Here is a 16,713-nt window from a genome sequence, read left to right on the forward strand (position 1 = left end):
AATATAATACTTCAATATCTCATTTTTGGCAATATATCATATTGAATACATACACTTCCAGAGAAACAATAAAGTCACACTGGACCAATGTTATTAACTAAATATTAATCAACAATGTTTTACATCCTTACGTAAAATTATTACATCAACCACATCTCTATAGCGTAACGCAGACTCCCAATATAATTTAATACTCGAAAACATAAAAAAGATCAAATAATACAACTTTAACACATGCATATAAAATTAAATTGATATAGCAAGTGATACAAATATCAACTAGGTAAGTTAGTGTATATTTTGTAAAATTATAAATGCAATATTGAATTGTAAACACTTTTGTCGGTTGCTGTAACTCTTAGTGACAAGATAAAACAAAAAATGTCAAAATTCTTTTTGGATAATCACATAATCTTACTATGTATTTATAAATATCATTAAACATATTATGTTTAGATGAAAATAAAATCGTTAAAGAAAATCTGCACCCCAAATAGTCATTGTTTATATTATTTGAAATACCAATAAAGTGATCTGCTATTATCTGCAATAGTACTATTACCTTAATAAATATTAAAATAATTTTTAGTTGTTCAATTTGTGTACCTTAATGCTCATAATATTGCTCAGAATATTAGCTTTTAATTTGTTACAGTAAAATAATTCTAATTAATATAATACATAATATTTTACAAATAAATAAAAGAAGAGATATAAAAGGCATAAGTGAGTTCATAAATTATTACAACTACATACATAATTAAGTTGATTTGATCAAAATTAAAATACTGATTCTTTAGAGCAATGCTCACGTAACAGTTCTAAGTAGGGTAGTGCCAATAACTGCATTTTATCACTTGTTAGATACATATACATAAATATACATAAATATATATATATATATATATATATAATTCTTACGTACTATTTATTTAATAACAATCCACAGAGTAAAACATGATTAAGAACACCTCGTGTACAATATAAGCACGACAAAAACATTTATAGATAACATGTAAAGAGAGACAAATATTTGAATGTGCTAAAGTAGTAAGTAGTATGTATGTATATCTAAAGAAAAGTTGACAGAAAAGTAAACACGGCTATGTTGAGCTTGATAGTTCTACCAGAAGGACAAACACATTCCTTTACGCCAATGGAAAATGATTTTATTGGCGTAAGTCTGGGTCTCACATTCGTTGACCTTATTTTCGATTATTTATAGATAGGGAACATGAATATATCACACGTAAATCATGCACAGAATTGAAGTAGATATACATAAGTTTATTGCAATAGCTAGATAAAAATTAGATGTCACCTTAAGCTAATTTAAAAAGCATATTCACAAAAGGCAAAATGATGTATCTACTTACTAGGAAAGGGCAATTTAAAATAAAGAATGTTGGACTTAATAAATGTCTTCTTAGTTAACATATATAAATCAGTACTGAGATGTGTTAATTGGATTTATTCAATATAAAGCACTTCAATGTACGAAGCTAGCAATAAGTCCATAGAATGAATAATCTATTATGTCAAAAATAGATTTATAATTGAAAAGTAATTTTTGTATACAGTAAGTGCAATTCTAACCAGCACAAATGTTTTTGAAGTAATCTAGAATCATCTAACAATTTTCATCAGTTCTGTATGAGGCATTGAGAAATAATAACATGTTAATTAAACCTAAAGTCATGGTTGAGATATTGGAACCATCATTGAATAATCTTAGAGATCTGCATTCCATTTTGTTAAGATAATGAATAACTCGAAAGTCATCATCGCAAATGACATTATAAAAGGAGTTTATAAATAAGTTTGAGCACGCTAAAGCCGAAAGGTGCAGTTGATTTGAGTGCAAAATATGTAAATTTAATTAAAAATTATCAGGATCAGTTCACCGTACGGTCCTGTAATATTAACGCTAAGCTTCCCGTAAAGGCTTTCGACGCGATCTATCAATTGATATGATTCCACACCGGACGACATTCTCTAACGTACGGGAAAACTCTACACAAAATGCGGGTGAGTGTCGACACTAACACGGAAACCTGCGCCTACAAATTAGGAGCGGTGGAAGTGGACAGAGGTCCACTTGGTCTGGCGCTTGTGCCACACTCGAGTCTCCTGATGCTGTACTGTGTGGGGACGACCCGCCTCATCCAGGAACTGGGTGAGGCGCACATAGGCAATGCATGCCGCATCGTCCCCCAACAAGTGGACGTGAGGGTTGAGGATAGTGGTGTTCATGGGCTTGCTGCTCTTGCCTGGCACATTTTCCAAATAGAACTTGTGGAAATCCATTCCTTCTACCAGGTTGCCTAAGGCTTCCGGCTCGAAAGCAGTAATATGGGGATCGCATATCTTGGCATATGTCTCAAAATCCCCATTGTTAATAGCATCTATAAGCTGCTCCGTGATCTTGATGATTTCTTGTCTCCGAGCTGATTGAATAGACTGCCCCTCTGCGGAGCGAGTATTTTTACCAAAAGAGTCTGCCTTACTGAGGCCTATCTCATCATCATGTTCCTTGGAGATAACCGTACAAGAGCGATCTACACCTTTCTTATCCTTGTCAACATCCTCATCCTCTAGAGTGGTGCTGCTATCAGTAGACTCCTTGACTTGTGATCCGTCTCCTTTCTTAGTGATCATTGAACGCCCAGAAAAATTGCGCGTGGCCAGCATAGTGGTGAGAATAGCTCCCTTCAACTTGCGGCGTGCGTTGAATTTCTTGAGGCAATCCACTGTCTCTTGACGGTGCATCACTGAGGCAACTCTCTCTCTGTGGCAGATCCAAGGATGCTTAAGAGCTTCGGAAGCAGTGATTCGCTTACTGGGGTTCACCGTTAACATTTGGTTAATAAGACTTTTTGCTTCAGGAGTCACAGTGTCCCATTCAGGAGAAGGATAATCGTAAGCTCCAGCTTTAATTTGATTGTACAGACGGTGTTGTTCTTCATCCCAGAAAGGCGGGTAACCAACGAGCAAGATATACAGAATCACTCCACAAGCCCAGATATCAACAGACTTTCCATAAGGTTCTTTTTTGAGAACTTCAGGAGATAAGTACCCCGGAGTTCCAGCGAAGCCAAACCACGCCTGTTGATCTCCTTGAACTTCTATAGCCAAACCGAAATCGGCAAGTTTCACTGCAGCACCCTTCGCTTTACTAGCTAGTAGCAAGTTTTCTGGTTTCAAATCTCGGTGCACAACACCATAATGATGGCAATGATGGACTGACTCCAAAATCTGTTGAATGCAATGAGACGCATCAGATTCTGAATAAAATTCTCTCGCTACGATGTCTTCAAATAATTCACCTCCAGTGACTAAGTCAAAAACCAAGTAATGGTAATGCTCTTCTTGAATTGAATCGTGCAATCGAACGATATTAGGATGTTGCAGCTTGCGACATATTCTTGCCTCTCTTTCCAATTTGGCAAAATCACGCTGAGATAACTTCCTGGTATTGATTATCTTCGCTGCAAACTCTAGCCCGGTAGACTTTTGTACACTCCTCCTCACTACAGAAAAGGCACCTTTTCCCAGTTCTTCCTTTAGCTCGTAGTTGTCAGAAAAGCGTGTGCACGGAGTAGACATTTTTATTTATTACTCTTTTGGTGTTTAAGAGATAAAGCCACCTACTTAATATAATAACAGTACACAATTGTATTACTATTTAACTCTGGACTTTTAACAAGATCCTCTCCCTTGTGAACTGCTTTTGGAGGAAATCTGAAAAGAAGAGAAAAATTATGTTCAATAACTGTTTAATAATATAGTTTTTGTTAGAATATTGTAGAGTTTCATAATTGATCCTCAAGTATGACATCATCCTGTGTATTTCTCAAGCATTCACTAATCATGGTTATAGGGATGGGGGAGCTATATCTAGGGTAAGTTGCTATGATATTGTAATGCTTAGTTGTGAAAATCTCAAGCTTGAACTGTCTGTATTCTAACTAACCTTTCTTTGAATTTTACTAACTTTATTGAGTTTTATAACTATGATTTATCTGTTACACGCCCTTGGTCAACAATAAAGCGCTACATAAGAGACATGTAGAAACCAGTAGAATTTTATATCGATGTTTGCAATGTTGCTTTAAAAGGAAGGTATCATGGTATGGAAAATGGCAACATTTATGAATACTGTATATCGGTCTGGTATCTGGCACAAGCTGGTAACTATATTTTACTAGTTGTGAGATATTGCAGTTTTAAAGTTAAAAGCTCATCCCCAATCAACTATTCAAATAAAACTGCAGGCTGAATATTATTTTAAAATAAAATAAAGATTATTTGATGCCATTTATGAAGACATCTCATTTTTCAAAAATTTGTAGTTACCAAATTGTGCCAGAAACCCGACGATATATCGGTAGTCAGATGGCAGAAGGGACCATCTGTATTTTTGTCTATGTTTTAGTTTTCAAAAGTTTTTATTAATATTTCAGTAAATACACGCAGCAAAAAAATAAAAAAATCAGCGTCATTTAGAATGGTAATTTATTATTGAAAAGCAACACTAAAATATTTTATTTTGTGGATTAAAGTCTTGAAATTGAGACGTATTTCAGCTCTCCTGAACATTTTTGAAAATTACAGATGGTCCCTTCTGCCATCTGACTACCGATATACTATGTGAACATTTACATATGTATACAGTATTGGTTTCTTTATTGTACTAATGTATTTTTGTTATACTGTTTTATTTCAGCGCTGAATCTGAAAAGATGTTCATAAATTAGAAATCATCTGAAGCCATTGTGATACCACTGCTTTTTGAAAATTAAAATTATTTTCTTTCTCCTACTTTGAACACAATTCCCTTGCCATTTTGAAGGATCCAACGTGAACAACAAAAGTGTACGCAACAACTGACGTGAACTGACAGTTGTGAATAGGGAAATTCCACTTTTTTTTAAAAACATTTTTAAAGTAATAAGGGTTTATTGAGTACTGCTCAGTAAAAACAAAAAATTTGCTAAAATATTTTCAATTTTGTAATTTTGAATTCCCGCAAAAACGGTCATTGCATTGGCCACGCCCCTAATACGCCACGATTCATGTTCATTTTCAACATTGTTCCAAACCATTCAAATTTTTATAGAAAATCAATCTCGACAACTGTCAATGCCAGGCCAAGCATGTCATGTCGCATAACGACATATTTTTTAATATTTCCTTTTTTAAAGTTATATATGAAAACATTTCTCCACAATATTCATATTGATTTTGAAAATACAATTAATTATTCTGAATCCATTTCGTATATTTTTATTGGTATTCGTAGTACGTGATATTTCCCTATTATGATAAATGTGACAGTTCTAAAATTTGAACGGCTTTAATTTTTAATTCTTGTGTATCTATACACAAAAATTTTAAACAACATTTCTATAAAATTCATACCCAGCACTGTAAACCTCAAAATATGTTCCTTAGTTGAGTTGAGTCAAGATGTTTGAAATGAGGAAGGCATCGCTCTCACTCGATTAAAATCTTAAAAAATTATTCAGAATAGTAGTATGAGTCATATAATTTAGGCATCTGTATATTTTCATAGGTGCATTTTAAATTGTTTATTTGTATATAAACAAATAGAATTTTAAAATACGATGATGTCTTGTCAGATAAAGGAAAATAATTATAACTCAACATTATAAGACCTCTATTGGAGTATGGATGCCAAATGTTGTGGCCAGCGGTTCAATTTTACGCGATGATTATTCCTGTCAAGAAGGGATAAATTAAATTGATTCATGACTGCACATTTAATCAAATTTAAGCACTATTGACACATTCCAGAATTTATTATACACCAAGTATGGAGTCCCTATTTCACTAAAGACATAGAGCTACTGGAAAAAGTCCAAAGATGTGTTACGAAAATCCCTAAATTACTCAAAAGGATGCCCATGGTAATGGTAGATTGAAAGTACTAGGACTTACATCATTGGAAAAATGACGGAAGAGGTGACTTGATAGAAACTTTTAAGATACTAAATAATTACAATGACTGCTTCCTGCACAAAATGTATCAATTAAATCTCAACTCAAATTTACGGGGTCATAACTGGAAGCTCTATTGTCCCCAATTCCACCTCAACCCCAAGGGAATCATCCTTTCCAGCAGGGTGGTTCTAGACTAGAATAAATTGCCAAGCCTAGTTGTCCATTCCATTTTATTCAACCAGTTCAAAAACCGTTCGGATGCTTTTTTGAAGGAAGAACAAAGACAAAAAACAATACACGAGATATAGGCGCACCAGCAAAGGCTGCCTGCCTATAAATAATAATAATAATTTTAAATACCACATAGAATTAAATGCAAAATAATCTCTTAAATAAAATAAAAACATAACGTTACAATATACAAAGTATTAGTATATAGAATGCTTGATATTGTAAATATATTAATTAATTATTGATACATTCTAATCTAGATGGCCAGCATAACATTCTAACAATTTATTAACATTATGATAATAGACAAACTGCCTGACTGGAAGCAATTGATATTGAACGATGTATTTGATTTAACAGTATCAACATTCAATAATATTTATAGTAGGTAGAGAGAAAACATGCCCATGGAGTGCTGGTAGGGTTGCCAACTCAAATCGACAGAAAGTCAGGGAGGTAAAAAAAATAACAGAATATATTTCATCTTCTTTTTGAACTTCAGGGTACGTATTCTGATGGGAAGTTAAAATTTATCTTCAATTTTATCTACAAAGTAAAATTAAGTTTTCTGTATGAAAAATGGAATACGTTTCCATTTTTTTGTTCTAAACATGTTCAATTACCGGTTACCGACGAAGATATTTTGAATTTTCAAACAAATATACACACTTTAACATAAATATCGAAGTTAGTTTATACCGTCTCAGTATATACCGATGAAGATAGACGTTCATAATCGCGGCTCTGATCTGATCACTGATCACCAGTGAAAAACAATATCAAAACTAGGTATCTTTTCTAAAAAATTGTACTTTTTAATCAGATTGGCCACAATAACCAATTGTGAATTTTTGACAGAAGTTTATTTAAGAGGTTAAAAACACAAATAATGTAACTTTTAAAAAATATATTTTCCACATTCGTCTTCACGTTTTAAAAAAAATATGAATATGAATGGGGAACTATTAGGTATTTTGTAAAATACATTATTACATATGAATTTTGAGAAAATACATATTAGGACAGCATTGAACTGATTGCTACTGCTACTGGGCACAATAATGATGGGATTGTGTATTTATCACTTTATCTAAATGAGAATTAGCTGAGTATGAAATTCATCTTGGAGTAAGTTGCAAAACTATTAAAAAGATATTACATAATCAAAAAGCTGTTAGCACCTTGACTAAAGAGCAAGTTGTGTTTCCGAAACCGATTGGAATTTGTGGTTTCAAATAAAGTTGAATGAAGTCATTATTAAAAAAGATATGTGTTAGACATGTTTTTAAAACTTTTAGTTACACATTACAATATTGCAATAAACAAGTAAATATCTGCAATCAAGTAGATGATTTAGAAACAACAAAAATCTTACTTCTTGGTTTGTTCAAGAATAAGAGTTTTAATGGATCCTTGTGTATTTATAGACTTCAGAAAATTTGAGATATATTTTACAAAAGGTGAAATATTGAATGGCTTATGACATAAAACATTGAAAATCGATACATTAACACCCTCTAAAAATAAGAACTAACAAAAAAGTTTTACATTTAGGATTAAATTTTAATATCATATTTGTTTGTTTTTTTTTTTACGCGAAGTAGGTAGGTATTCCAGTGTTCAATATCGTCTACCTAGATACTGCAAAAATGTGGCAAACATTTGATCGTCACAAATAAACACAACGTTAAACAGTTTTAACAGGAGCACAGTTATAAAATTACGTTTGAGAGTTTTCTCAATTTTTATATATTTTGGTTAGAATAAAGCATTATTGCACCCACTTTAATCCCCATACATTTTTTCACATATTGCTACCCAATTCTTACAACATAGTTACATACTATCGACTCCTCTAACATGTGCAGCAGGTTTGCACATTCCATCGCATTCTAAGGCGATGATACTCTTCTGACATTGTCAGCCACCCGCGCTTACCCCGGGTCCCATGAGATCTCTAAATTTGTGATCCCTCTTTAGGTTAGTTCTAGAAGTCGGAGTAATCCGGGTCATCTTCTAACCTTTTTGCTTACCTATCTTCTTGATACTCTTTGGTAAAGACACCTACTCAGGGCTCTCCTAGCGAACCAGCTTACTTTCCTTATTTAGAACTCTTTGGAACTCTAAGGCATAGCCTAGTAAGGCTACTTACTAACGGGTACTTTGACCAGACATATAATCTGATAACTCGGATCTCAGTAGTTGATCCTTGAGCCAGAGGCCTCTGGCTCTTTCACAAACTCCTGAATATTTTAGATTTTATAATAGAATGAGGAATTCTAGCCCGACCCGGAATTAAATTTTAAAAATGTTTTTGTGTACACGTGAATATTAAAAAAATTTGGAGTAGGATGAAATATCTCAAAAATGCACGCAAAATAAATAAAAAATGTTAAAAATAGTATTAATTTTAAAATCGTAAATAATGACGTCACTCCTTATATCTACGTGTAGTATTTCCGGTTTCCGCTTTAAAGGTGCGGGGGCACCTTGTAAGGAACGTTTTGACCATAGAAAAAGAGTATACCGTATAGAAATAGAGTATAGAAATACTTTGTTGACATTTCAACCAGAGATTATGTCAACTTTCTAGGTTTTCTAAATCGAAGCGTTCGTAAAAACAACCATAACATAGAAATGAGCAAATTACGATCAACTAAATGAAGTAATCAAAGCAATATTCCATAGATTCTTGTCAGTTTTGTTATTGGCTGGAGAAATACAACTTACCGCGGTCAGTGAAAGTAAGAACGCCAACCGTTTCATGACGTCACTACTAAAAAGTGACATACTGATTACAGTCATTTGGCGCGGTATTTGATAAATGTAAATTTGAAAAATCATATCTTTGTAAATAACGCACAAAAAAAAAGGTACCTAAATTATTGAACACAAAAAAAAGCTTTATTAGTCATTTTAAACATCACAAATGAAACAAAAATTGCATATCATTATTATGGTTAACTTATAGAACATTATTTCTGTAAAATAATACCTCAAGTTCTTTTAAAAAATATATATTTTAATAAGAAAGTTATATTAAGATTGCAATAATTGTTTCATTTCAAGTCAGAGTAACTAGTAATAACATTTAGCAATAAGGAAGTTGATTGATTATGAAGGTTAAATACATTTAGGCAGACAGAAAATATCATGTTGTTATTAACACTACTTATTGAAATTAAACTGACAAAACTCTTAGGACATATATTATATAACTCTATTTTTGACGAGAAAATTGTATTCATAGCTGGTTCTAAATAAAAGAATATGTGATCCATAAAATAATAAATTATAGTCAAATGGAGCATGCAGGAATTCATTATGTATCCATGGTTACGAGAAAAATAAAATTCAAAGACAGTTTGAAATCGTTCCAGTAATAAAGTGACAATATACAACACAAAAAAAGATAAGCTGAACTCGTAAATTTATTTAAATATATTCATTCTTGAGAGCTGCTATTGTATTTTAAAACGGTATTTTAATAAGTAGCAGTTTTTCACTTGCGTTTTTATATCAAAATAATAAATACAAATCACTAATATTGAAAAGTTATTATTTGACATGCAGGTCTTTTACATTTACACATCCTGCTTGTGTAGTATCTATGAATAAGCGCATGGTATGATGTCATATGGCATACGTATCACGAAAATACTCTTTTTCTCTCTCACGCCCAAACACGCTTATGAGTATGACATAGACAGCTATAGCTTTATTTGTCGAAATGCGATCCGTCAGGCGAATGTGAGGTAAAACGATATATGATAGGTGCACAAATGTCGAGATCCGTGAACTATGTAAGGCTGAGACTTACATTATCGACCAAATCAAGAAAGGGGTGTTGCGTTGATTTGGACATGTAGAGCGAATGGACAGCAAAAGAACGGCTAAGAGGATCTACGATGCAAATGTTGATGGATGCAGAAAACGAGGAAGACCGAGAAGACATGGCACGATCAAGTCCATCAAATACTTGAAGATGGACATGTCAAGAGTAGGAATAATCGGCGTGCGTGCATGATAAGATGTATGAATGTAGAGGAAGCGAGGTCTGTATGCAAAGACATAGTGATATGGCGTTCTATCGTCTCTGCCTACCCCTACGGTGAAACGGCGTGATGGTTTGTTGTTGTTGTTGAGTTTAGAATAAAATGTAAAATAAACGCTATTATCTTTTTATAATTATTATTTTGTTTTTATTATCTAATTGCATATCTTTCATGACTTCTTTGTTGTAATACCTTTATTAAAAATACATATTTACACATAAATATATATTGCTAAATGCGTATTTTCCACTCATTAAAATAGGAACGACCTGGGGTGGTATTCTGAATCTCATGGAGGTAGAGAGTGGTTAATTTGTGGATTTTTTTTTTCATATGCCTACACTTTGCTTCATATCTTGGCCACACTGATGATTGAACGTCAAATGACGTAAAATAAACAGCTTTATTATTGACATTTCAGTTATACGCAGTAAAACTGTTTTCAAAAAGGGAAAAAAAAACAAATACGGTTTGGTCAATTCAACATAATTGTTTTGGGTAATGCTTAAGGTTGCAAAAATGTTCTAAATGAAAATCATCATGTTCAGTTTTATGTGTTCGTATTTATTTGACGTTTAATCATCAACGTGGCCATATTTGAAGCCAAGTGTAGTCGCATGCAAAAAATTTAAATTACCAAATTACTTTTTTCCCTACCCCCACAAGAACAGAAAACGATTTGTTAGGACCAGTAGTTAGTTAAATACATATTAATTTAATAATAGGAGATCACTCTGGAATGTGAAATCATGTATATAAATAATGGAATTTTAAAATTAAAAGTGTTTGTATATGGATATATTTTAATTACACTATTAATATTTATCATAATGAACACAAAATATCAAATAAAAAATGTGCTCTTTTAAAAATAAATAAATATATTACATTTTCTTAACCCATTGTTTTTTTTCATAAGCACAACCCTCTAATCGAACCGAGATTTTAAAAAAGATAGCAAATTTGGTTAAAATATAATACTACCTTTTGTAAAATCAACATCCTGTAGATTTTTAATACGTTTGTGTGAGTTATGTGAACGCGCCAGCACTTGTTAATCGACCTGTACTTAAGTATTACGTACCATCAAACAGGCAAAGATAAATACAAAGAAAACTACTGAGCAAGGTGTCTTTTCGGTATTAGAACATCTTCAGATATTTAATTCCGAAGCCATAATAACAGATTTTACTAATCAAACTAAATATTAAGAATATATAGTAAAATCAATTTGGGTGCCTACACGGCATGATCACTTTAAAGGTTTCCCATTTATGTCTATGGATAACTAAAAACGCAACTCACTGAGTAAATATAGGGTGAAAACCCATGTTGATGTTTGTAATAAAGCTACTGATTACTAGGAATATTAAAATCGCAGACAAAAAGCCATACAAAAGATAAAATCAAAGGGATATAAGACTTTAAGGAATTCATAATATAGTATCCAGAAGTGTAACAGATTTTCTGCTGTGTGGATCCGGAGATGGAGATAAAACCTGTTATATTACAATATTTGGCAGTCACAATGTTCGGAAATGTACAATTATATGTCTTTTATTAACAGTGCTAGAAAATAGTGCGACATGGTGATTTTTAAGTAAGAATCTAGAAAATATTTTTTGCCTCCATTTCAGTAAATAACGGGAGTACGGATACTATCCATGGTTGTACCGTCAGACTTCATACTGGGTATGCTTGGCTACCGTAGTTTGGAGAAAAGAAGAAATGCATATTTGCTTATGTATTTTTTCTGATTGATCCGTGGTATTATGATCAACTTAGGTCCAATGGAGAGCATTTTTCTTTATGTTCCCAATAAATAGGCAGTTTAAGCTGTTTTATCTTCCTGCTTGCAGAACCAGCCTATCAATAGTAATGCCAGTAGGAAGAGCAATGTCTTTACTCAACCGTATCTCTTCGGATGTCGACATCTTTCGTGTTACTGAAAGGAAGTTAAGAGAGGATAGCTTCCTTTTACTCTAACTACTGGGTATTTTTATTTTACCATTTTATCACATTTAAATTGTATAGTTAATTTTATTTTCTCGTGTTATATGCCATGAATATATTTTTGTGAAGTACATAAACGTATTAAATAAATTGAAAAATTCAAATTAAAAATAAAAATTACCTAAGATGAATAAAAAGAAAATTCCGTTCTTGATTCCGCATAATAACTTCCAACAAAACATATCCCTATTTAGAATTAGGTTTTTTCTCAAAAGCATTCCAAATTATGTTGAAATCGACTGGCACTCAAGCAGCTAATAATGTAAATATAATATGGCCAATCTCAACGCGGACCAAAATGTATAATGACTTACTTCACAAATTTAAATCAACACCATTCAGAAATTCAAAAGTGAAGAAAAACACGCATTGAAACTTTTATGGTTTACTAAACTAAACTTACTATGCATAATAATTTGGACCTTAATTAAAGAATAAATAAACAAAACATATCAAAAGATAGTCCCTAGAGGAAACCTGCTTGCACAGCGCACATTTAAACTCCAACTTGAGGTAAGCTCAGACTTTACATACTGTTTGCGCAGTTATACACACACACATAATATACAAATCACTACATTAACATCCTTTTTATAAGTCTCTATTCCAGAGGCTTGTCAACAGATGGAAAAGAGAGGATAAGAGAGGAAGTTGAGAAAAATATACCGCAACACTTAGACCAATAAAATTGACAAAAAGCATTTCTTGCAACTAAAAATATAATGCAAAAATGTATACAAAAGGATAAGTTTAATTCAACTATCCATATTACGAAAAAAAATATCCATAAGTACTAATAGCCAGTAAAACTGTCTAACATAATATTCCAACTGGAGAGTTGAAAATCTTCATTGAAAATCGAACCCAAGACCTAATGTTTAGTAGGCAAACACGCTAACCACGAGGCATACATACAGTAGAAATTAAATTTTAAAATAAAATGCTTTTTTCAGGTTTTGAAATGGTGTTATCATACTTTTTAAAAATACAATCAAAGCATCATAACATTACTAAAGAAAAATATTTTTAAAGGGGTATCGAAAGTAGGAATAAACTATGTTTTTAATAATCAAACCTTACCGAGCTCTCTCCTATACCCTCTTTGATATAATTACACATTTTAAATTTCATTTTTTTCCTTAAGCACACACATTCGCATGCACACACATGAATACAAATGTCCCACACATACAATCATGTAAACTCTTTTCCAATATTTATTAAGTATTTTTATATTAACAGTGGATTTTTTTTTTTTTTCAGTATTTATGTATTTCTAATTATTTTTATGTAATAGCTGTAAAAATCCCTAATGAAATAACTATTTTCTTTATACCATATGTAACGAGGAACGTACTAGCTATCATTTTTTTTTATAGTTTTGACTATTACTATTTTACTAAGAGAACTGCTCTAAATAATCACCTGCTGTTGAATGCGATAAATTCCTAAATTTTAATTTTCTGCGAACATACAATTTAAATGCTAATTGACATCAAATTAATTCTGGCCTTTTTTTGGCTGTTAGATAATTTAATAATAGTGCTTAATATTTGAACATCTGTTGAGAAGATACTTGCAAATGTGCCTGAAGCTTATGTATTGTTCTTTGTAAACATATATCAAGAACATCTAAATACTTAACTTGATGTTAAGGAAAAGTAAATTAATCAACTTTAGTATGTTACGTTATATTATCAAAACCTGTATTAGTATACAGATCTAGTGAAAACACTACAGATTTATTATAAAATTATTAAAAATACATTATTTTATTTTACTTATTGATACAATTAAAAGCAATTATAATGGTGTATTGTATTGTTCATAAGTACTGTTCAATATCATAGCATACAATTAACAAACATCTTTTAACATAAACAGCTTTCCATTAAAATATGATTTGATTTTTTTTAAACATAAAATAATACATACTACTGTGACAAAAAGGAAATAAAACTAATAATTGTGTAATTTTAATATTTTATCGGAATGTTTCTTTTTCTTATCAGTATAAACAAAAAAGAAACAGGTAAATCGAGTTGTATGAGAAAGATTTTAATAAAGGAAAATACTACAGGTAAACTTGTAATGCGCTAATTGAGCAGTGATGAGATATTCTTTTATTCAAAAAAAGCAATAATAAATCATTGAAATCCAGAAAAGCATCTGCACACATAAATATTATAATCAATTAAATATTGATGTCACATTATAGAGCACCGTAGTATCACATTAGCTATTCGCATGTTATAGATCGAAACACACAAATAACACCAGAGTTATAAATATCTCTAGAAATTTGAAATAATAGGAATATGAAGCAATAAAATCTACCGAACTCTAATTTCACGCGATATTCACTGCAAAGATCACTGCCAGTCTGAAATCGCTGGCAGTGCATTAATGAAAATGTATAAATATAACGAAACGGTCCAGAAAAGGGCATTCATGCATATTCACAAAGTATTCAAAGAACTACATTATTATAAATAAATGCTTTATATTCACCTATGTCGTGCCCATATTTAAATATAGCCTAACACAACGCGAACAATTTATTTCCAGTAGCCCGGCCCAATGTAGGTATCAGACCTTCTAGTTCGCAGGCTTGAGGTCAATCATAGACAGTTCCAATGTTACCATATACAATTACAATATTTTCTTCATAAATCCGTAACTGTATTTTCAAAGTATCATTATGAATGCCAGTAATTTTTTTTAATCGAAGTAATTTTTTGTTTTATTTTAGGATTCTGGATTTCATCCAAGGCAAAAAAATGTCTTACTAAAACCAATTGTTGCTACGGTTGACAATACCGTAAAATCGATGTACACCTAATGGCGACATTTTCATAGTGCCATCTGTGAACAAACACAGAAGCTTTACTATTATGAACAGTAGGTAAGGCAGAAGTTTAATTTTGAAATCTTAAGGAATCATTGTTTTTTGTAAAACATTTAAGTTTGTAAGTGAAAATTCTTGACGGAAGTTCATTGTAATTTATTATAGAAAATAAAAGACGAGTGATACTTTAATCCACAAATTTGGAATATCCAGTGACCGGTTTCATCGCTTTCGCGACATCTCGTCTCGAAGATGTCGCGAAAGCGATGAAATCGACCACTGGATATTCCAAATTTGTGGATGAAAGTATCAATCGTCTTTTATTTTCCATAGTAAATTGTTTTATGTTTTTATTTTTAACGAGCTGAACTCGGCAATGCTTTGCTATTTCTAGATTTGAGTATACATACTCGTATATAGGTTAAAAATGAACATTATTTAGTCCAAATTAAATACGTAGGTACGTTTATAATATTTTTTTTTTTTCGGATTACATATTTAGATTTTTGATAAATAGGTATTTGAACATTGTTTATCTGTCACTGTCTTGCAGATGCTTCCCTGATATTGTGCAAAAAAGACAACTGCGTGTCAAACCTTGTATGCCTAAAAAGCCAGGTTTACACGTGGACATCACAATATATTGTTTTGTCCCAGGACCCAACCATTGTCCACATGTAAACAGCAATTTGTAGAACAAAACATTATCTAAAGACATCGCCACCGAGATAGACGGGCAAAATAAAATAGACAAAAGCGATGTTTCGTTGTCCTGTTTTCCGCATCTCAAAACTGAATTGATTTAGTTATTTTTTAGACATTCAATTTTTTCATTTTATTCTTTGTCCCTTTTTGCGTTTTTCAAAAACAGTTATCATATTTGTATATCATGCACCCGAGGACAGCAGATAACACTAGGGGTTTTTGGATAATTCTAGTTCCCATAATAAAAATTCATAAAAAAATATTATAATAATATTAGGGACTCGCCAATTAAACATGTAAAATGTAGTGTGTAAAAAGATAAATGCTCTAGTGCCATAATCTAGGGAGAAAATACGGGAATACGTTTGTATGAAGAAAAGTCAGACTGCGTTTCTTCTTTCTTCTTAAGATAAAGCGTTATACTAAAGTTGACGCCACGAAAGAAGTCCTGCGGCGGCAAATCGAAGGAATTGTTAAGAAAGTGCTTTAAAATATAGTTTTAAATATACTGGAAGTGTTATGAAGTAACGCCCATGAAATTATTCTAAAGGTTAAGGGATTTTTGAGTCAGTAATGAAAAATGAGGACTTTTTAATTACATTACAAAACGTTCGTTACCGTGTTGCCGCCATGACAAGTACTATTTAATGATGAGTGATGACAGATGACAGTTTAAAAATCATTAGCCCACATAAAGAAAATATTAGGAGTATTAAAAAAACATTTCTATTTAAGAATATTGTCATGTAAATGATATATTTTAGTCGTTCGCCGTGCAGTTGGTAGTGCCGCAATGCGGGAAATTTTAGGTTTGAATCCCAGTACTGGTCAATTTTAATCATTTTCAGCCAATAAGGAAGTTCATCGGTTTTTTTAACTATTTATTTTTTTGTTAAT

At 31.9% G+C, this 16,713-nt stretch overlaps 1 protein-coding gene across 1 annotated transcript; it reads right to left on the bottom strand.

The window, feature by feature from the left end:
• Positions 1-1,567: 1,567 nt before the first annotated feature.
• CaMKII (Calcium/calmodulin-dependent protein kinase II) lies at positions 1,568-15,050 on the bottom strand. The gene is made up of 2 exons (XM_088224546.1): positions 14,775-15,050; positions 1,568-3,741 (listed from the first exon to the last, which is right to left on the bottom strand). The coding sequence occupies exon 2, from the start codon at positions 3,604-3,606 to the stop codon at positions 2,068-2,070; it is 1,539 nt and encodes a 512-aa protein (XP_088080672.1). The 5' UTR covers positions 3,607-3,741; positions 14,775-15,050; the 3' UTR covers positions 1,568-2,067.
• Positions 15,051-16,713: the final 1,663 nt, after the last annotated feature.

The sequence above is a fragment of the Micrasema longulum genome, unplaced genomic scaffold (assembly GCF_059751315.1).
Source record: "Micrasema longulum isolate JH-2025_06_02 unplaced genomic scaffold, ASM5975131v1 h1tg000294l, whole genome shotgun sequence".
NCBI lineage: Eukaryota > Metazoa > Arthropoda > Insecta > Trichoptera > Brachycentridae > Micrasema > Micrasema longulum.

Bases quoted from the DNA above. Each gene is read 5' to 3' on its own strand.
- CaMKII (XM_088224546.1), bottom strand. From the start codon at position 3,606: ATGTCTACTCCGTGCACACGCTTTTCTGACAACTACGAGCTAAAGGAA.